Source organism: Papio anubis, chromosome 3, assembly GCF_008728515.1.
Source record: "Papio anubis isolate 15944 chromosome 3, Panubis1.0, whole genome shotgun sequence".
Classification (NCBI taxonomy): Eukaryota; Metazoa; Chordata; class Mammalia; order Primates; family Cercopithecidae; genus Papio; species Papio anubis.
The window spans coordinates 86,102,738-86,126,922 of record NC_044978.1 but is presented as its reverse complement, the minus strand read 5'-3'; the positions used below and the strand labels follow the sequence as shown (position 1 = coordinate 86,126,922).

The following is a 24,185-nucleotide window of genomic DNA, read 5'->3' as shown; positions in this document are numbered from 1 at the left end:
CTAGTTACAGATAAGGAAAACTCGAAGGACAACACATATATAAAATATATTCAAGCTTATGAGTAATCACAGAAATGCAAATTAAAACAAATGAAAATACGCCATTTTTTCAATTACCAGATTGGAAAACATTATAAAACTTAATAACATTAAGGATTTGCAAGGATTTTCAAGAACAACAGGTATGCTCATAAGCTATGAGCAAATTAGGGCAAATTAAAGTGGCCATACCGAAGGGATTTTGGCAGTGTACATCAAACTAAAAATGCATATAACTCAGGTAACTATTCTAGACAAACTTATATCTATGTAAAATGAGACAAATAAAATGCTATTTTTGTTATTACAGTGTAAATAAAATCTGCTCTTGACATACAATGTAATCTTACATAATTAAAAGGAATAAATTACAGGTGTATCCATCTTGAAATGGATAAACCTCAAGACTACTGTTGAGTGAAAAGAACAAATTGTAAAGTAAACTTTTCTCGGGTATAATTAAGTAAAAATGCACAAAATAATACTCTTTTTTTCTCTGGGTTAACAAATACATTTGTTAGAAGTCCAGAACATTATTTTTAAAGATCTAGAATGATAACACAAAACTCGGGAATATGCTGCCACTCTGTCCCCAGTGGCACATGAGTGCACCCCACAGCATCATTGCCCCTGCTGGCACAGGCAAGTATACAGAACACCCCCATCCTACTCCTGCTGGCACTGCACCCCTGCCAACACATGCATACCTGCTATGTGCTGCTGCTGCTGCTGGCACATATGTGTGAGTGGGGACCTTGCTACAATCACTACAATGAAGCACTTTGCCTGGCACACCCCATCACAGTGTTGTTGCCAGTGGACTGGCCCTTCCACCACACCATGTGCTTAACATTGAAGGACCAGACAACAAATCTGTGGGTATGGTACCAGCCCTGCAAAGTTAGAGCATGCAGTTCAGGAGTGCTGAGCTGAGCCTTTGCCCCCGAAATCTTCCAGAAATGAAGCCATTTGACTGAACCCACCTTGTGCCACAGTCAAACCCTCAAGGGCATTAAAGAATATAAAAAAGGAAAAAACTCCATCCAAAGGACAGTGACTCAAAACATTAGAGGAACCTTAGCACACACAGATGTGAAAGAACCAGTGCAAGAACTCTGGCAATGGAAAATGCCAGAATGTCTTCCTATCTTCAAGCAATCATACTAGCTCTCCAACAATGGTTGTTAACCAGGATGAAATGACAGACATAGAATTCAGAATCTGGATAGAAACAAAGATCACTGAGATTCAGAAGAAAGTCAAAATCCAATCCAAATAATCTAAGGAATCCAATAAGATGACATAAGAGCTGAAAGATAAAATAGGTATTTTAAGAAAGAACCAAACTAAACTGATAGAGCTGAAAAACGCACCTCAAGAATTTCATAATACAGTAACAAGTACAAACAGCAGAACAGACCAAGCTGAGGAAAGAATCTCAGATCTCAAAGATCACTTCTTTGAATCAACTCAGTCAGATGAAAATAAAGAACAAAAAAGAATGAACAAAACCTCTGAGAAATCTGAGATTATGTAAAGTGACCAAACATATGACTCAAGGCATCCCTCAAAGAAAGGGAGAAAGAACGAGCAAGTTGGAAAACATATTTCAGGATATTGCCCACAAAAATTTCCCAAATCTTGCTAGAGAAGTCACCATTTAAATCCAGGAAATGCAGAGAACCCCTGTGAGATACTATATAAGATGACCATCCCCAAGACAGATAGTCATCAGATTCTCCAAGGTCAACATCAAAGAAAAAAATATGAAAGGCAGCTAAAGAGAAGGGGCAGGTCACCTACAAAGGGAACCCCATCAGGCTAACAGTGGAACTGTAAGAAACTCTATAATCCAAAAGAAACTGAGGGCCTATAGTCAGCATTTTTTTTTTTTTTTGAGATGGAGTCTCACTCTCTTGCCCAGGCTGGAGCGCACTGGTGTGATCTCGGCTCACTGCAACCTCCACCTCCCGGATTCAAGTGATTCTTCTGCCTCAGTCTCCTGAGTAGCTGGGACTACAGGCACACACCACAACACCCGGCAATTTTTTGTAATTTTAGTAGAGACGGGGTTTTACCGTACTGACCAGGGTGGTCTCGAATTCCCGACCCTGTGATCCACCCACCTCGGCCTCTCAAAGTGCTGGGATTACAGGCGTGGGCCACTGTGCCCAGCCTTCAGCATTCTTAAAAAAAAAAAACTTGGCTGGGTGTGGTGGCTCATGCCTGTAATCCCAGCACTTTGGGAGACCCAGAGGAGCAGATCACAAGGTCAAGAGATTGAGACCATCCTGGCCAACATGGTGAAACCCCATCTCTACTAAAAATACAAAAATTAGCTGGGCATGGTGGTGCGTGTCTGTAGTTTCAGCTACTCAGGAGGCTGAGGCAGGAGAATCACTTAACCCGCGAGGTGGAGGTTGCAGTGAGCTGAGAGCGCCACTGCACTCCAGTCTGGTGACAGAGCAAGACTCTGTCTTGAATAAAAAAAAAAAAAAAAAAAGAAATTCAACCAAGAACTTAATATCCAGTCAAACTAAACTTCATATGCGAAGGAGAAGTAAAATCCTTTTCAGACAAACAAATGCTAAGGGAATCTTTTATTACCAGACATGCCTTACAAGAGGTCCTTAAGGAAGCGCTAAGCATGGAAGTGAAAGACTGTTAATGGCCACCACAAAAATACATTTAAGTACATAGACTATTGATGCTGTAAAGTAACTACACAATGAAGTCTGCATAATAACCAGCTAACAACATAATGACAGAACCAAAGCTATAAATATCAATATTAACCAAATGTAAACAGCCTAAATGCCCCACTAAAACTCACAGAATGGCAAGTTGGATAAAGAAGCAAAGCCCAACCGTATTCTGTTGTCAAGAGACCCATCTCATATGCAATAATACCCATTGGCTCAAAGTAAAAGGATGGAAAAAAATCTACCAAGCAAATGAAAAACAAAAAAGGGTAAGCATTGTTATTCTAATTCAGACAAAATAGACTTTAAACCAACAACAATCAAAACGACAAAGAACAGCACTACGTAATGATAAAGGGTTCAATTCAACAAGAAGACTTAACTGTCTGAAAGATAAATATGCCCAAAACTGGAGCATTCACATTCATAAAACAAGTTCATAGAGACCTATAGAGAGACTTAGATAGCCACAGAATAATAGTGGGAGACTTCAACATCTCACTGATGATACTAGACAGATTATAGAGACAGAAAATGAACAAAGATATTCCAGACCTGAAGTCATCACTTGGCTAAATGGACCTAACAGGCATCTACAGAACACTCCACCCTAAATGGACCTAACAGCTATCTACAGAACACTCCACCTAACAACAACAGAATATATATTCCTCTCATCTGTACATGGCATATATTGTAAAATTGATCATACTATCAGTTTGTAAAATCATTTTCAATAAATTTTAAAAACCCTGAAATCATACCAGCCACACTTTTGGACTGCACAGTGCAATAAAAATAGAAGTCAACACTAAGAAGAACTCTCAAAACCATACAATTACATGGAAATTAAACAATCTGTGCCTGAATGACTTTTGGGTAAACAATGAAATTAAGGCAGAAACCAATAAATTCTTTGAAACTAATAAAAACAAAGATACAACATATTAGGCTCTCTAAGACACAGGTGAAGTAGTGTTAAGGGAAAAGTTTATAGTGCTAAATACCCACATTGAAAAGTTAGAAGATCTTAAATTAACAATCTACTCTCATACATAAAGGAAATAGGAAAACAAGAGGAAACCAACCCAAAGCTAGCAGAAGAAAAGAAATAACTAAAATCAGAGCAGAATGGAATGAAATTGAGTCATGAAAATCCATACAAAAGATAAATGAAACTAAAAGTTGTTTCTTTGAAAGAATAAATAAATTTGATACGTCACTAGCTAGACCAATAAAGGAAAAAATAAAAAAAAAGAGAAGATCCAAAAAACATAATCATAAATGGCAAAGTGGACATTACCGCCAACCACATAGAAATACAAAAAACTCTCAGAGACTATGACGAACATCTTTATGCGAACAAAGTAGAACACCTACAAGAAATGGGTAAATTTCTAGAAACATACAACCTCCCATGATTGAACTAGGAAGAAATTGAAATCCTGAACAAAAAAAATGAGTTTTGAAACTGAATGAGTAATAAAAAATCTCTGAGGAAAAAAAAAAAAATGCCCAGGACCTGACAGATTCACAGACAAATTCTACCAGAAGTGTAAAGAAGAACTGGTACCAATGCTACTGAAATTATTCCAAAAAACATGAGGAGAAGGGGTCCCTCCCTAACTCATTTTATGAGGCCAGTATCATTCAGATATGAAAACCTGGCAGAGACACAACAAAAAAGAAAACTTCAGGCCAATATCACTGATGATCATAGACACAAAAATCCTCAACAAAATACAAGCCAATTGAATCCAGCAGCACATCAAAAAGCTAGTCCACTATGATCAAGTAAGCTTTATCCCTGGGATGCAAGTTTGGTTCAACATATACAAATCAATAAATGTGATTCATCATATAATATAACTAAAAATGAAAACATCTCTTCATGATATAAACTCTCAACAAATGAGTTACTGAAGGAGCATACCTCAAAATAATTGGAGTCATTTATGACAAACCCAGAGACAACTTCATACTGAATGGGAAAAAGCTGGAATATTCCATTTGAGAACCGGAACAAGACTAGGATGCCCACTCTCACTACTCCTATTCAACGTAGTGCTGGATGTCCTAGCCAGTGCAATCAGGCAAGAGAAAGAAACACAGACATCTAAGTAGGAAGAATGGAAATCAAACTATTCCTCTTCATAGGTGAAACACTTTTATACCAAGAAAACCCCTTAGTAGCCCCTCAAGAGCTCCCAGATCTGACAAACAACTTCAGCAAAGTTTCAGGATACAAAAATCAATGTACAAAAATCTGTAGCATTTCTACACACCGACAACATCCAAGCTGAGAGCCAAATCAAGAATGCAATCCCATTCACAACAGCCACAAAAAACCACAAAATACCTTGGAATACAGCTAATGAGTGAGGTGAAATATCTCTACAATGAAAATTACAAACAAGTGCTTGAAGAAATCAGAGACAACACAAACAAAAGGAAAACATTCCATGATCACAGATAGGAAGAAGCAATACTGTTAAAATGGCCATACTGCCCAAGGCTATTTACAGAGTAAATGCTATTCCTATTGTACTACCAATGACATTTTTCACAGGATTAAAAAAAGCATTCTAAAATTCATTTGGAGCCAAAGGAAAAAAAAAAAAAAAAAGCCCAAATAGCCAAAGAAATCCTAAGCAAAAAGAACAAAGCTGAAAGCATCACACTACCTGACTTCCAACTGCAGTACAATGCTACAGTAACCAAAACAGCATGGTACTGGAACAAAAACAGACATAGACCAGTGGAACAGGTTACAGAATGCAGAAATAAAGCTGCACACCTATAGCCATCTACTCTTCGACAAACTTGACAAAAACAAGCAATGGGGAAAGGAATCCCTACTCGGAAATTGTGCTGGGATAACTGGCGAGCCATATGCAGAAAATTGAAACTGGACACCATATGTTTCACTGTTTACTAAAATCAACTCAAGATAGATTAAAAACTTAAATGTAAAACCCAAAACTATAAAAATTCTGGAAGACATCCTAAGAAATACCATTCTGGACACAGGCTGTTCTGGACATATCCTAGGAAATTTCAATTCTGGAAAACACTTTATGACAAAGATGCCAAAAGCAATTGCAACAAAAACAAAAATTGACAAATGTCACCTAATTAAACTAAAGAGCTTCTGCACAGCAAAAGAAATCATCAACAAACAACCTATGGAATGGGAGAAAATATTTGCAAACCATTCATTCGACAAAAGTCTAATATCCAGAATCCAAAAAGAACTTAGAAAAATCAACAAGCAAAAACCTAACAACCCCATGAAATGGGCAAAGGACAGGACCAGACACTTCTCAAAAGAAGACAAACACAAAGTCAACACTTATATGGAAAAATATTCAACATCACTAATCATTAGAGAAATGCAGAACAAAACTACAATGAGATACACTCTCACTGGAGGTAGAATGGCTATTATTAAAAAGTCAAAAAGAAATAGATGCTGTCAAGCTTGGTGAGCTACTCCCAGGTCTTTGGAAGGCTGAGGCACAAGAATTGCTTGAACCTGGGAGGCAGAGGTTGAGTGAGCTGAGATTGGGCCATTGTACTCCAGCCTGCACAAGAGAGCAAGACTCCATCTCAAAACAAACAAAAAACAAACAAACAAACAAACAAAACAAAAAAAAGAAAGAAAAACTAACACAAATAAAAAACACACAAAAACCACATAATCACCTTAATAGATGCAGAAAAGCATTTGACAAAATCCACCATCCCTTTATGATTAAAACCCTCAGCAAAGCTGGCATAGAAGGGACATACCTTAAGGTCATAAAAGCCATCTATGAAAAACCCACAGCCAACATTATACTGAACGGGGAAAAGTTGAAAGCATTCCCCTGAGAACTGGAACAACACAAGGATGCCCACTTTCACCACTTCTATTCAACATAGTACTGGAAGTCCTAGCCAGAGCAATCAGACAAGAGAAAGAAATAAAGGGCATCCAAATCAGTAAAGAGGAAGTAAAACTGTTGCTGTTCGTGATGATATGATCACATAATGAGAAATCCCTAAAAACTCATCCAAAAAGCTCCTAGATCTGATAAATGAATTCAGTAAAGTTTCAGTATACAAAATCAACGTACACAAATCAGTAGCACTGGTATACACCAATGGTGACTGAGCTGATAATTAAATCAAGATCTCAACCCCTTTTACAATAGCTGTAAAACAAACAAATGAAAAAAAAAAAAAAAAAAGAAAAAAGAAAAAAAAAGAAAAAAACCCTAGGCAAACAAACTTAGGAATATACCTAACCAAGGAGGTGAAAGACCTCTACAGTGAAAACTACAAAACACTGTACAAAGAAATCATAGATTACGCAAATAGAAACACATCACATGCTCATAGATAGATAGAATCAATATTGTGAAAATGACCTTACTGCCAAAAGCAGTCTACATCATCATTCTTCCCTGAACTAGAAAAAGCAATCCTAAAATTCATGCAGAACCCAAAAATAGCCTGCATAACCAAAGCAAGACTTAGCAAAAAGAACAAACGTGGATACATCATATTACTTGACTTCAAACTATACTATAAGGCTACAGTCACCAAAGCAACATAATACTGGTATAAAAATAGGCACATAGACCAATGGAACAGAATAGAGAACTGAGAAATAAAACCAAATACTTAAGCCAACTGATCTTTAACAAAGGAAACAAAAACATTAAGTTGAGAAAGGACACCCTATTCAACAAAAGGTGCTGGGATAATTGGCTAGCTATATGAAGAAGAATAAAACTGGATCCTCATCTCTCACCTTATACAAAAATCAACTCAAGATGGATCAAAGACTTAAATCTAACACCTGAAACTATAAAAATTCTAGAAAGTAACCTTGGAAATACCCTTCTAGACATTGGCTTAGGCAGAGACTTCATGACCAAGAATGCAAAAGCAAAGGCAACAAAAACAAAGATAAATAGATGGGACTTAATTACACTAAGAAGCTTCTGCACAGCAAAAGAAATAATCAGCAGAAGTAAAAAGACAACCTATAGAGTGGGAGAAAATCTTTACAAATGATGCATCCAATAAAGTACTAATATCCAGAATCTAAAAGGAACTCAAACAAATCAGCAAGAAAAAAACAAATTATCCTATCAAAAAGCAGGCTAAGGACATGAATAGACACTTTCCAAAAGAAGATACACAAATGGCCAAGAAACATGAAAAAATCCTCAATGTCAGTAATTATCAGGGAAATGCAAACAAAACCACAACGTGATACCATCTCACTCTTCCAAGAATAGCCATAATCAGAAAATAAAAATAATAGATGTTGCCATGGATGTGGTAAAAAGGGAACACTTTTACACTGCTGGGGGGAATGTAAACTAGTACAACCACTATGGAAAAGAGTATGAAGATTTCTTAAATAATTAAAAGTAGATCTACCATTTGATCTAGCAATCACACTACTGGGTATCTACCCAGAGGAAAAGAAGTCATTATATGAAAAAAACACTTGCACACATGTTTATTGCAGCACAATTTGCAATTGTGAAAAATATGGAACTAGCTCAAATGCCCATCAATCAATGAATGCATAGAGAAAATGTGGTGTGTGTGTGTATATATATACTACTCAGTCATACTGGAATACTACTCAGCCATAAAAAGGAATGAAATAATTGCATTCCCAGCAACTTGGAAGGAATCAGAGACTATTATTCTAAGTGAAGTAATTCAGGAATGAAAAAAACCAAACATTGTATGTTCTGACTTACAAGTGAGAGTTATGCTATGAGGATGCAAAAGCATAATAATGATACAATGGACTTTGGGGACTTAGTGGGAAGGGTAGGAGGGGGGTGAGGGATAAAGACTACACCTTGGGTGCAGTGTACACTGCTCTCGTGATGGGTGCACCAAAATCTCAGAAATTACCACTAAAAATATTTTCCATGTAACCAAACATCACCTGTTCCTTAAAAACTATTGGAAAAAAAAAAAAGACATGAGATCAACCTAAATGCCTATCAATGGTGAACTGGATAAAGAAAATGTGGCACATATATACCATAGAATAATACACAGTCACAAGAAAGTACAAGATCATGTCCTTTGGAGCAAAGTGGATGGAGTTCAGGCCATTATCCTAAGTGAATTAACACAGGAATGGGAAACCAAATATCCCATATTCTCACTTACAAGTGGGAGCTAAACACTGAGTACACATGGACAGAAAGAAGGGAATAATCGTCACTAGGTGAATTTGAGGATGGAGGGTGGAAGGAGGGTGAGAATAGAAAAACTACCTATTGGGTATTATACTTATTACCTGGGTGACAAAATAATCTGCATACCAAACCCCTGTAACATGCAATTTATCAATATAACAAACCTGTTCATGTACCCCTTGAGCCAAAATAAAAATTGGAGAAGAAAAAAACTCCTAAGAGTTCTCGCTTTGGGTAGACTTATGGGCATTATGATTTGAAGGCATAGTCAAAGGTCATTCCTCCTTTATTTATAAAGTTCTAATTTTTAAAATAAAAGTGCATTTGGGTATTTTATCATAAACTAATTTAAAAATTCACTGGATTTTGTAGTAACTATATAATGGATGAATTTTGCTATGAATGTCATTGGAATGGAGAAGCAGAGACAAAAGTTGATGATTTAAGAAATGAAAAGGAGTTAGGATCTAGAGACAGTAGTTACAGACTTATTTTGAGGAATTCAAACATAAGGTAAATGGATGGTAGATAAAGATGGATGGGGCATTGGACATACGGCAAGAGTTTTTGTTTGTTTGCTTGCTTTCTTTAAAATGGGAGAGTTTATATTTATAAACCTATGTCTATATAAAATGCTTCTCAAATTACACATACACACATACATATGTATAAAATGTGCAACTGTATTTACATATAGCTATGAGGAAGAGGCCATTAGATAGATTAAAACATACAGATATGTTATAATACAGATGAAAAGGAATAAATTGATCATGTGAATTTTCTTGATGATAAACATTTAGGGGCTATGAATGTTTGTTAAAAATTTCATATAATTTGGGACATGGCTCTGCTTTTAATCAACTGTTTTCCAAGGTTTCCAATACTGTGAAAAGAATTTTAATAGAGCTTTTCTATACAACATTCTGAATATCTTAACAGTTTTAACCAAGCATCCTTAATTGAATATTTTCATAAGAAAAAATGAGAAAGAAATTACCCTAATAGAAATGCCCATTGCCAGGGAAATTTCATAATGAAGTGGGAAAAAACAGCAGCTGCACTAGCTTCCATAAGGCATGGACCTACAGCCAATCTGAAACAAACCACCTTCAAATGCCTCAAAGCCTGAAATACAAAACAGTCACACTTAGGTACATTTACAATGGCCAACAAGAAAATTATTTAAACAAATATTGAACTATAAAGTCTTTTTTCATAAGAAGCTTTCACTAAACAAAATCTCATTTGAACAGATTGTCCCACTGGACTTGGAACTCTATTACATTTTATATGTCATCATAGGTTGGATTATAAACAATTTCATCTTTTATAAAATATTATTGCATTTTAATTATTAAAAGATGAATTTTACTGTGATTAAATAGCTGTTGCTACCTTCCTGAACTTTCCTAATAAATAGTACAAATAGTGTCCTATTAGTGTTTTCCCATTAGTTAATTTTTTGATATGAACTGTTTGATTAACTTAATAATTATAAATAGAATGCCAACATGCCAAAGAAAATAACTTAAAAACTGCATACTTCATTTTAAAAGGGAGAACTTTTCAATTTTCTCCTTGGTTCATACTTTCAACTGGAGAATATAATCTCATTGGCTATAATTATTTATGCTCTTGAGCTATTTCTATTAAACCACATTTGCCACATTTATTTGAGTAGCTGTCATATTCATGAATAGTCATCTTAAAGATGGGATTTATGATCCCTAGATTGTAATATTTAAAGAAATGCTTTAAAAGGTTAGATTTTACAATAATGCAGAGATAATCAGGAACATAATCCTGTGGAGAAAACATCATAAAAAAGTTACTGAAATCCTTAATCTCCCTAAAAAAAGAAAAAGACTTTTATAAGGCTTTTCTTATCCTGTTAACTGAAGAGTACATAGTTCTCCATAGAAGAGCCTCCCAAATAATATAGGTGCTACATAAGAGACATTTATCTCTGTGCAAATGATTGCAGGTGATTGCTAATAAAGACTTTACAACACAGTCAGTTCCCTTCGTATCAGTGATAATGATGGCTATTTATTAGAAATTAAGGTGCCAATATTTCTACACAGTCTTTTTTTCTTCTTTTTTTTTCTTTGTTTGTTTGTCTGTTTTGTTTTGTTTTTTTGAGACGGAGTCTCGCTGTGTCCCCAGGCTGGAGTGCAGTGGCACTATCTTGGCTCACTGCAATCTCCGTCGCTCAGGTTCAAGCAATTCCCTTGCCTCAGCCTCTCTAGTAGCTGGGATTACAGGTGCATGCCACCACGCCTGACTGATTTTTGTAGATTACAGGCGTGAGTCACCATGCCCGGTCTTTTTTTCTTTATCTTAAGTTTGTTTACAGACTCCACGTGGAACAGGTAAATAAAATTTTTGCTTCTTTTGTTTCTCACCATCCTCTAATATTTGAAATAACCTTACTCAATTTGTAATTGTAAATCTACCTGTGGATCGAGTCCAAGCCCAGCTCGTATTAGAATAACGGTAAGGGCAGTGCTTCTTAAAATTGAAGACCACGTGTTATGAACATGGACATGTTTACTGATGAATGGAACATTCCTAATCGTAAAACCAGCCAGTAACATCCCTTAAAAGAAAGAAAATAAAGATACATGACAGTTCATTTTTCTGAGAAAGAAAACAGAAACATTTACTTTCTTTTCTAATGTACTATGTCTCTCATTATCTTGGTAAAGTGCAGGTTACAAGCAAGTAGAGAAGGCAGCATGAATAAAGCCATGGCGATAAGAAACAATACATCTAAATGGGGTTCAACAAGTAATTTAGTGTTGCTGGAACATACACGGCAAGGAAAGGAGGGAGGAGAATGAGCTTGGTGGGCCAGATCATAGAAATGTCTCCCCCAACTTTGGCAAAGTAAGGCACCACGGGAAGGTTTTAGGCAGAAAGTAACAATGAGTCTGGCGTTTTTTTATGTGAGGGTCTTGGTGAATTAGTTAGGGATAAAACTGGAGACAGAGACCAATTTGAAGGCTCTGCCACAGTCCACGCAAAAGTTGGAAACAAATAGCCTAAGCTAGAGCAAAAGAGAAAGTTTGGAGAGGAGGAAAATGATTCAATAAATACTTAGAAGGTGCTGCAAGAAAATTGTGGATACAGACGCGACAGCAGAGGTAAGATGTAGAGAGTATATCTGCTGACAATGTACTGAATATATATTTATTTTTTTGGGACAGGGTCTCATTCTGTTGTCCAAGTTGAGTGCAGTGATGCAAACATGGCTCACTGTAGGCTTAACCTCCTGAGCTCAAGTGATCCTCTTGCCTTAGCCTCCTGAGTAGCTGAGACCCAGAAAAATTTTTAATATTTTATAAAGACGAGGTTTGCTATTTTGCCCAGGCTGGTTTTGAACTCCTGGGCTCAGGCGATCCTCCTGCCTTGGCCTCCCAAATTGCTGCGATTATGGGCATGAGTCACCGTGCCTGGCCCACTGTACTGAATATTTAGATATATTTGAATACAGTAAGTTCTCACTTAACATTGTCTATAGGTTATTGGAAATGGCAACTTTGAGTAAAATGGTATATAACAAAACCAATTTTAGCATAGGCTAAATGATATAAACAAGAGTCAATTTCCTATAGCATATTTTTGGTCACAAAACATCACCAAACTTCTTTTTTTTTTTTTTTACAGGAAAAAATTAATTTATTTGGAAATGCAACTTTGTATATATGTTACTAGTGTATACCAACAATAGTATTACATAATGGACACAAGGATAAATATTTAATAGGTTTGATGCTTCAGGTACTGTAAGTAAAATCCATTTTTTTTTTTTTTTTTTTTTTTTTGAGGCGGAGTCTCGCTCTGTCGCCCAGGCTGGAGTGCAGTGGCGCGATCTCGGCTCACTGCAAGCTCCGCCTCCTGGGTTTACGCCATTCTCCTGCCTCAGCCTCCCGAGTAGCTGGGACTACAGGCGCCGCCACCACGCCCGGCTAATTTTTTGTATTTTTAGTAGAGACGGGGTTTCACTGTGTTAGCCAGGATGGTCTCGATCTCCTGACCTCGTGATCCGCCCGTCTCGGCCTCCCAAAGTGCTGGGATTACAGGCTTGAGCCACCGCGCCCGGCCGTAAAATCCATTTTTAATTACATAAAGTCTTTAAGTTTAAAGTTACCTAGTCAAATTTATCTGCACTGATAGCTGCTGTCAGAATTATACGTAAACACATAGACCTCTCAAAGTGATTATATTGTATTCCTCTATGATAATGAGATTCAGCAAAAGCCATGAATGGTAACACTAGCCAATAATTTGATTCAACCAACACAACCAGAAGTCTGTGAAGTCAATAAACCAGTTCCATGTCTTATATACAAAAATAATAGGTGGGTTGAATTTTTACTTTCTGAATCTGTTACATTGATATGTATTCTAGACATTAAATATATTTTGTTGATTGAAGTTTTGCACACTGAGAAAATACAATGTAAATATAGCTGGAGGGTCTTTTCTATTTTTTTTCCAAAATTTTCAGGCCGCCTGTTAGGCCAAAGCAACAGTTGACGTAATATTTTCTAATATCTGATACAGCTTTTCAATTGTGAACATCACCAAACTTCTAAATAAAGATCCAAAACACTTCTAGTATTAAACAATGAAAGAAATATGAGCTCTACATACATCTTAGAGTTTTATAAAAACAAATAAGATAATTATTTACCTAATTTTTGGTGAATCCACAAGTGATGATGGTTATAGTGGTGATGGTTAAAATCAAAGAATAAATGCTTACAAAGTGAAAATTGTAAGGAGTACCTCCTCCCACTATGCAGTTCAAAAACAATCACAAATATGGTAGGCTGGCTGAGAGCTTTCATGTCACATTGTTTATTGTCATGCATTTGTATGGTTATCATATACTTCACAAAATTTTGTTTTACAATAATTTGTATTCATTCATTTATTCATTGTAAAATCCACTTATTCTAGTTCAGGGTCACAGGTGACTGAGACTTATTCCAAAAAATCAAGGAGGGATTCCTCCCTAACACATTCTATGAATCTAGTATCACAATTATACCAAAATCAGGCAAAGACACACACACACACACACACACACCACACTACTGGCCAATATTGCTGATGAACGTAGATGCAAAAATTCTCAACTAGCAAAATGAATTCAATAGTACATCAAAAAGATAATGCAGTTAAGTGGGTTTTACTCCAGAAATACAAGGATGGTTCAATGTGTGAATCATTCTTCTGCAAAGACACATACACACATATGTTCACTGTAGCACTATTCACAATAAAAAGACATGGAATCAACTTAAATGACTAAATAAAGAAAATGTGGTACATATACACCATGGAATACTATGCAGTCATAAAAAAGAATGACATCATCTCCTTTGCAGCAACATGGATAGAGCTGAACATCATTATCCTAAGTGAAATAACTCAAAAACAGAAAAATCAAATACCACGTGTTCTCACTTATATGTGGGAGCTAAACAATGGGTACATATGGACATAAAGATGGAAATAATAGACACTGGGGAGTCCAAAAGGAGAGAGGGTTGGAGGGTTAAGGTTGAAAAATTACCTATTGGGTATAGTATTCCCTATTTGGTGATGGGTTCACTAGAGCCCAAACCTCACCATTATGCAATATATCCAGGTATCAAACCTGCACATGTACCCCTTGAATCTAAGATTTTTAAAGATTCTATTGAACAATAAAGCAACAGGAATAATATACTAAGGATATTAAATTTATTTTAAAAATAAATTTTGGATAAAACTTGTGTGTGTATATATGTAGACAGAGAGAAAAATAAATACACACACACACATACAGTAAATACATATATGAAGAAACTATATAAAACACACTACATTGAAATGTTTCTGAATTATATCTAATTCAACAAGAAAATATTCAAAATTTGCATACAGTCAATAATAAAGAAAAGAGAGCTAATTATATACTTACCAAGAAGAGGTGGAAGTGGAGGCACTAAAGGTATTCTAATGAGTTGTAAAATCTTTCCCCCAATAATGGCACTACAAAAAATAATTAACAATCCAAATAAATTTCCACCAGGGAGAGCTTCAGAGCCTAAGACTGACCAGGTCGTACACCATATCACAAAGAGTATAACTCCTGAAATACAAAAAAAGTACAGCTATATATCTACATACACATAGATATATACAAACAAAGGATCAATTATCTTTTATCATATATACTAATAACCAGTTCTATAAAATGATACATGGTATAGATCAACGTCGCTTCCTAGTTTGGTGAAAGAGATATCTGCTTAACATATATGCCAAATAACTTGTCAATTTATGAGATAGGTTTTAAACAAAGTGTTTTTACTTTAAAAATATTTAAAACCTGTATCTGGGCCAGGTGCAGTGGTTCACGCCTTAATCTCAGCACTTTGGGAGGCTGAGGCAGGCTGGATCACGTGAGGTCAGGAGTTTGAGACCAGTCTGGCCAACACAGTGAAACCCTATCTCTACTAAAAATACAAAAATTAGCCGTACGCGGTGGTGCATGCCTGTAATCCCAGCTATATGGGAGGCTGAGTCAGGAGAATCGCCTGAACCCAGGAGGCGGAGTTTGCAGTGAGCCAAGACTGCGCCACTGCACTCCAGCCTGGGTGACAGAGCGAGACTCAGTCTCAATAAAAGAATAAAAAAAAAAGCTGTATGTGAACTCTTGAAAATGCTAACCATTATAATATATCATAGTTAAGAACATCATGGCAATATGATGAGATTTACTTCATTTTGTATTTTAAAATAGCTTTTTCATCAGGATGGAAAATAAGAGGATGATTGTCTGTGATAAGAATTCACAACGTTATTGAAGATCACAGTGTCAGGGTGCCAAATCTTTTAACAGGAACCTACTAAATCTTTGTATTGAAAGGATAATTCAATTGATATTTGGCATAAATGTATTAGAGAAGGTAATGGCTAGAAGAAATGAACCTAGACTTTGTGGGAATAAATATAAAGTATCTTATATTATGTGTAGGAAGTAGAGGTAGATGAGTAGGTATAAGTTACTAGACATCTTGTTTCTGGCAACTAGGTGCTACTCACAGAGGAATCCATAGGTTTCTGTAAAGGGCAGATAATAACATGGTAAATTTCCACATGCTAATTAAATCATTTGCCATGAATCATAGTAGGTAATGCTTTTAATGTTTTTAAAACAACTTACAGGCATTTTTTAGCTATGACCCCTTTCTGGCTGTATAGAATTTGCCAGGGTAAAAGAGGAGGATTTTTACTTACTCCAGGCAGAAAGTTAGAACAAAATTTCTTTCCCCACTCCCCTCTGATTATTGTCATCCTGCAAAACTGGAAGCCTTGAAAGGCTAAACTCTTACTAAAAGAACGGATGAGGCTGGGCGCGGTGGTTCATGCCTGTGATCCCAGCACTTTGGGAGGCAGAGGCAGGTGGATCACCTGAGGTCAGGAGTTCAAGATGAGCCTTACCAACATGGTGAAAGGCCATCTCTACTAAAAATACAAAAAATTAGCCTGGCCTGGTGGCGCATGCCTGTAATCCCAGCTACTTGGGAGGCTGAGGCAGGAGAATCGCTTGAACCCAGGAGGTGGACATTGTAGTGAGCCGAGATGGCGCCACTTCACTCCAGCCTGGGCAACAAGAGCAAAACTCCATCTCAAGAAAAAGAAGAAGAAGAAGAAAAAAGAATGGACCAGAAAATGTCATCCTACTGACAAACTGAGAAGACAAGGCAGTTTGTCTTAGCTGGTCTCTGGGTGGCAAAGTCTTTTTTGAGAATTCATATGCAACACTGGCCTCATCCAACTTATGTGTAGGGCTCAAATTTACATTACATGCACAGGTTAGGGATCCCAAAGTTCTAAACCTACCATAAAAGTGTCCCTGCATAGAAGTATCCCTAGAACACTTGGTAGATGCTAATTCAAAAAATCTCTAATAGACACTCCTGATCCCAGACCGCATAAAGTCTCAAAGGTAAAACCAAGTGAATCTGAACTTAAAATAAAATAAGAAGAAATATCCCATGAGCAAAAGTTAACAGATACAACAAAGAATGGGATTAGATGTCTAAAAACCTCAGCTAATAGAACCACTAGATAGACAGTATAAAATATGTATTTTCAAAGTGACTAGAGACAATTTTTTAAAAATTGGAGACATGAGAAGAAAAAACTACTTGAAAGTATTGCAAAATAATTAAATAGAACATCTAGAAAAAACTTTAAAAGTTACTCAACTAAAAAACCCCACTAAGTACCCCAAATAGCAGTCTAGACATGGCTGAAGGAGAACACAGCAAAGTGGTAGATATGAGGAAATTACTTAAGAGCATAGCATAAAAAAATGAGGTGGAAAATGAGAGATTTAGATGATGGAAAATATCTAAAACACAACTAATAGTAGTTTCAGAAACATAATTGAAAGAATGAAGAAGATATAATATTTGAGAAGAAAACTGGCTTCAAATTTTACAGAATTGATTAAGGTTTTTATTGATTTGGACACAGGAAGTCAAATGAGTTCTAATCAGGATTAAGTAAAAGTACACACTTAGATAAAATGTTGAGAAATTATAGACTACCAAAGGCAAAAATAAAATCTTAAAGAATCTAGACAGAGAAAGAGATTAATCATAATGAAATAAACAATAAAGCAGATTCTCAATTCTTAATAGCAACAATAGAAGATGGAAGATAATTAAAATCTTCAAAGTACAGAGATAAAGAAGTCATTCAATGTTGAATTCTGTAGCCAGTTAACTGTCACTCAAACAAAAGACAAATGAAAGATATTGTCAAACAAATACATTTAAGAACATATGCCATTTTTTACTGGGGAAAAATCTACTGAGAGATATGCTTTAGAAATATAACATAGAACCAAAAAGGAAGGATCAATGTGCAAAGTAATCGGTAAAATGTAGGTTAGTCTAAACAAGTATTGGTTGTGTAACACATTACTAATGAAAATTGTTAATCAGAAGATATAAAGATAAGGCTGTGAGGTGACATGAAAAGGTTGGCAATTTATTTCCACACCAAAACTCCCCCCTAAAATTGCACAAAATACCAAAAACAATCATTTTAGTACCCGGAAAACTCATCAAAGACAGTTATCAAATTAAGAGCATTTATTCTTAAAGTGTTAGGGTTTTTGGTAGGATTGGTAAAAGTCTGAGCCCTTCCTGACTGGGGATGCTCCCTAATGTGGTTTGGCTCTGTGTCCCCACCCAAATCTCATCTTGAATTGTACTCCCATAATTCCCATGTGTTGTGGGAGGGACCTGGTGGGAGATAATTGAATCACGGGGGTGGTTCCTCCCATACTGTTCTCATGGTAGTGAATAAGCCTCACAAGATCTGATGGCTTTATCAGGGGTTTCTGCTTTTGCATCTTCCTCTTGCCGCCACCATGTAAGAAGTGCCTTTCACCTCCCGCCATGATTCTGAGGCCTCCCCAGTCATCTGGAACTATAAGTCCAATTAAACCTCTTTTTCTTCCCAGTCTTGGGTATGTCTTTATCAGCAGAATGAAAACGGACTAATACACTCCCATCCCTCTTTTCATCCCCAAGCTCAGTTGGGAAAAACTGTAGTTTTACCAGTATGAAGCTAGATGTAAAAACCAGCAGCTTTCCTGTTAGGGCTGGGGGCAGGAGTGGATTTGGTATGGAGTAGAGGGAAGAAATCAATGGTTTTGTCAGTTAAATATAGCAGAGTGGTTTGGGAATGAACAGAGAGAATTGCAGCTTTACTAGTCTGAAGTTGCAGTCTCAGTTGGGGAAGTGGAAGACAAGACAAAAATTTAAATGAGAGATCCTGAGGGTCAATAGGTGCAGCAAACCACCATGGCACATGTATACCTATGTAACAAACCTTCACGTTCTGTACATGTATCCTGGAATTCAAGAAAGAAAGAGAGAGAGAGAGAGAGAGAGAGAAAACGGAAAGAAAGAAAAGAAAGACCCACATGCAAGGCTAGAGTTTCCCAGTTCCAAGTTCCAATTCTCTCACTGAGAAGAGTGGCTCACTGTGCCTAAACTGTTTATACAAACACTGTGGTTTACTCTGAACAGCTGCTTTCCTTCTGGGAGTCTGGAATTCTGGTACATGTGAAGGAGAGTAACGTCCATAAAATCCTGAGTACTTAGTCTCTAATGAGACTCTGGTCCTGGTAGACGACATTGCACATGTGTTGTCAAAATTTCATGTTGGGAAAGAAAAACACATCCTTGTAACTCCACAGGAGGTGATTCTGGGAAGTTTGTGCCTGGTTTCCTCCAGACTTTACCACATACGCCTTTTTCCCTTTGCTAATTTTGCTTTGTATCCTTTCACTATAATAAATTAAAAACCTGAGTATTACTTAAAAAAATGAGAGATCCTGGAAAGGAGAGAGTCATAGACAGTTTGAGATAAGTTCTCCACGCATATATGGCTGATTGGAAAAGTATGGAAGTGTAGGAAAGACTCAAGAGAGTATGACAAAAAGTAAAAATGAAGTGAGACTTGAGTATTAGTTGCAACTTTGAATGCATTCACCCACCCACCCACAGATTATTTGGCAGAGAGTGTAAGCCTTACTAGCTTTAACATAATGTCTCTCCAAAATCAAGCTATGCAACAGACACAAAGGAAATTCCTAGAAAGACAGGCTAAAACAATAATAATAATAACAACAACACAATATAAAAGACATCACTGCTGAAAACCACTGGGCAGAAGGATTACACAGTACAAGTATAGGCCAATTACCAAAACAATAACAACAACAAAACAATCACAAATAAAAACCAAATCCAGATTTGCTATAATGTATAATTAAAGTGTTTAGTTTTCAATTAAAAATTATTAGACATGTAAGGAAACAGGAAAATATGGCTTATATTCTGGAAAAAAAAAGCAGTGAATAGAAACTGTCTGAATTCAGATATCAGATTTAGAAAATTTTCAAAGTATATATTATAAATATATTCAAATTAAAAATATGATAACAACGTTCTGTCTAATAGAGAATATGCATAAGGAGACAGAACATATTTAAAAATAGAAATCTAGAATTGAAAAGTACAACAATTAAAATGAAAAAATCACTAGCGAGGTTCAATAGCATATTTGACCTTGTGAAAGAAAGTATCAGTGAACTTCAAGATAGACCAATAGAGGTTAATCAATCTGAAGAACAAAAAGAAAAAAAGGATAATAAACAGATCCTCAGAAACTTATGGGATACCATCAAGAGCACTAACATATGCATAATGGGAATTCCAGGAGAAGAGAGAGATAAGGGGGCAGAAAAATATTTGAAAACATGTCTGAAAACTTCAAAAATGTTATGAAAAACATTAATCTTCAGATATAGGAAGTTCAACAAATCTCAAGTAGGATAAACACAAAGAGATTCACACCTAGAGCCATAATTATCAAATTCGTGAAAACCAAGGATAATAAAAAAATTATGAAAGTAGCAAGAGATGACTTATCACATACAGGAGAACAATAATATGATCAATACTGGCATTTTTATCTGAAAAAAAGGAAGGCTTATGAAGCAACATTTCAAAAGTACAGGGAAAAATAACTGTGAATCAAGAATTCTGCATCCAGTTAAATGATCCTTCAAAAATGAAGCTGAAATAAAGACATTTCCAGATAAATAAAAATAAAGAGAACTCACCCTTGATAAAGAAACACTAAAGAAAATGCTTTTAAGATAAAAGGACAGAAAACCAAACACTGCATGTTCTCACTCATAGGTGGGAATTGAACAATGAGAACATTTGGATGCAGGGTGGGGAACATCACACACCAGGGCCTGACGTGAGGTGGGGGGAGTGGGGAGGGATAGCATTAGGAGAAATACCTAACGTAAATGACGAGTTAAAGGGTGCAGGACACCAACATGGCACATGTATACATATGTAACAAACCTGCATGTTGTGCACATGTACCCTAGAACTTAAAGTGTATATATATATATATAAGGATAAAAGGATATGACACCAGATGGCAACTTGAACCTATAAGGAATAAGTGGCACTGGAAATGGTAAATAAATTCGTAAGTATAAAAGATGTGTGTGTGTGTGTGTGTGTATTCAGATTTAATCTCTTTTTAAAAAGCATATGATTATTATAGACAATAACTATAACAATACTGCTGAGTTTATAGCATAAAAGAGGTACATTGGACCAAAGTTGCTACATAACACTGGAATTAAGTAAAAATTATTAAACCAAAGTAGATTGTAAAAAGTGAAGATGATTATTATAATCCCCAAAGGCACTTGGGAGGCTGAGATAGAAGTATTGCTTGAGGCTAGGAGTTTGAGACTAGCCCAAGCAACACAATGAGACTCTGTTGATATAGTTTGGATATGTGTCCCTGCCCAAATCTTATGGTGAATTGTAATTCCCAAAGTTGGAGGTGGGTCCTGCTGGGAGGTGAATGGATCATGGGGGCAGATTTCTCATGAATGGTTAGTACTGTCCTCTTAGTGCTGTCCTTGTGACAGTGAGTAAGTTCTTGTGAGATCTCATTTAAAAGTGTGTGGCACTGACCCTTGCTCTTTTACTCCTGCTTTCGCTATGTGACATGCATTTGCCTTCTGCCACGATTGTAAGCTTCCTGAAGGCTTCCCAGAAGCAGATGCCTCTATGCTTCCTGTACAGCCTGCAGAACTGTGAGCCAATTAAACCTCTCATAAATTATTGAGTCTCAGGTATTTGAAAGCAATGCAAGAATGGACTAATACAACTGTCTCTAAAAAAATTTAAGCAAAATTACCCAGGTGTGATGACACATGCCTGTAGTCCCAGCTACTTGATAGGCAAAGGTGAGAGGGCTCATTGAGCCCAGGAGTTTGAGGCTGCAATAAGCTACGACCATGCCATTGTCTCTTAAAAAAATAAGCCCCAGAAGCTCTTTAGTTTAATTAGATCCATCAGTGACAGATTGGATTAAGAAAATGTGGCACATATACACCATGGAATACTATGCAGCCATAAAAAAGGATGAGTTTGCGTCCTTTGTAGGGACATGGATGCAGCTGGAAACCATCATTCTTAGCAAACTATCACAAGAACAGAAAACCAAACACCGTATGTTCTCACTCATAGGTGGGAACTGAACAACGAGATCACTTGGACTCAGGAAGGGGAACATCACACACCGGGGCCTATCAGGGGGAGGGGGGAGGGGGGAGGGATTGCATTGGGAGTTATACCTGATGTAAATGACGAGTTGATGGGTGCAGCAGACTAACATGGCACAAGTATACATATGTAACAAACCTGCATGTTATGCACATGTACCCTACAACTTAAAGTATAATAATAATAAATAAATTAAAAAAAAAAAAAAAAAAATAAGCCCCAAAGAGGCCGGGCACAGTGGCTCACACCGGTAGTCCCAGCACTTTGGGAGGCCATGGTGGGTAGATCACGAGGTCAGGAGATGGTGACAATCAAGGCTAACATGGTGAAACCCCGTGTCTACTAAAAATACAAAAAATTAACTGGGCAAGGTGGCAGGCACCTGTAGTCTCAGCTACTTGGGAGGCTGAGGCAGGAGAATGGTGTGAACCCGGGAGACGGAGCTTGCTGTGAGCCGAGATCATGCCACTGCACTCCAGCCTGGGCGACAGAGCGAGACTGTCTCAAAAAACAAAAAAACAAAAACAAAGAAAACCAAAACAAACAGCCCCAGAGAAACCACTACAACAAAAAGCTGGAAAACATAGCAAAAATCAACAGAGAAGTTGAAATAGGGCACTAAAAATACTTGGTTAACATGAAAGAAGCAGTAATGTGAGAAAAGAAAAACAAAAAGATATGATACATGGAAAACAAATAACAAAATGTTAAGTGCAAATTCAACCATATCAATAATTATGTTAAATGTGAATGGATTAAAATCAAAAGGCAACTATTACCATACAGGACTTTTAAAAAACAAGATTCAGCTATATGGTGCCTACAAGAAACAAATTTTACATAAAACAAGCAGGTTGAATGTAAAAGGATAGGAGATTAGGAGATATATGCAAATGGTAATTATGGGTGAAAGAAGAAAACACAAGTGTTTTCTTGTTTTTTCTATATATATATATATTTTTTAAACCTGTAAGTCAGTTTTATTGTCTGTAAAATGGGGATAAAAAATTATCTCTTGCCAATATACATAGGTTTTGTTACAATAAAATGAACTAGTGAGCATGAAAGAATATTGCAATCTGTAAGATGTTCTTCCAGGAATTCTTGCATTCTAGGAAAATCAGAACATTTCTGGTAATAGAATTTTTGACATTTTGAGGAAAGATTTTTAAGGATATATGCAAAAAGAACACATTCTCTTCTCTAATTACATCATGGATTCTCTTTTTGCGTTGAGATTTTGCTTGAATATCAATAGACAAGAGAAGGGGGTGGTTCAAGCACTTGTCTAGTGAGCAGAATGCTGACAGGAAGCAAGGAGCTGGAAGGACACTCCCTGTGTGCTTTTGGTCAGGGGCCCTCTTGGCTGGTGCCAAGGATTTGTTCTCAGTGACAAGACAAATACAGAAATGGAGAGTGATTACAAAGTTCTGTAGCAATTTGACACTGTATCTTATAAAAAGTAAGTATCAGTCTACATCAAATGGGAAATTAAAAACAAAAACGATTGGGTCCTAGTCTACTAAGCTCAGTCCCTAGGTGACAAAATAATCTGTACAACAAACCCACATGACACAAGTTTACCTGTGTAACAAACCTGAACCTGTACCCCTGAACCCAAAATAAAAGTTTTTTTTTTTTAAAGAAAGGAAGAAAAACAAAACAAAAAACCCACATCTGTTTCTTCATCACAGATAATTTGAGAAGCACTAGTGTCAGGAAAAAAGAATAATAAACAATATGTATATTAAAACCTCACCAGAAAACATATACAGTGGGATATCTTTTTGGACATTAAAGAAATGTGAAAAATCACACATAAATTCCTAATGAACTTGACTATATTATATATATATATGTTTATTTAGAAGTATTAAATTAAGTGTTAAATTTATTTTTTAAACACTGGTATAAAGGAAGGATGTTCTGATTAAGAAGGATAGATAAAGGGCAATTACAACTCTGAGTAGAGAAATAGTAAAATGCCCAGAAACAGACTGGCAAAAGCTATGGAGTAATTAATCTCACAA

At 36.4% G+C, this 24,185-nt stretch overlaps 1 protein-coding gene across 11 annotated transcripts in view; it reads right to left on the bottom strand.

Moving 5' to 3' along the window:
• Positions 1–24,185, bottom strand: part of SLC9B1 (solute carrier family 9 member B1) — a 149,711-nt gene that overhangs the window by 59,829 nt on the left and 65,697 nt on the right. For all 11 annotated transcript variants that reach the window (XR_004182743.1, XM_031664391.1, XM_031664393.1 and 8 more), the window contains 3 exons: positions 14,943–15,113; positions 11,422–11,564; positions 9,963–10,090 (listed from right to left, as the gene is read on the bottom strand). Coding sequence is in view for 10 of the 11 variants with exons in the window: in XM_031664391.1 (XP_031520251.1) it covers positions 9,963–10,090; positions 11,422–11,564; positions 14,943–15,113 (442 nt within the window). In the remaining variant the exon portion in view is untranslated. The remainder of the gene's footprint in view (positions 1–9,962; positions 10,091–11,421; positions 11,565–14,942; positions 15,114–24,185) is intronic.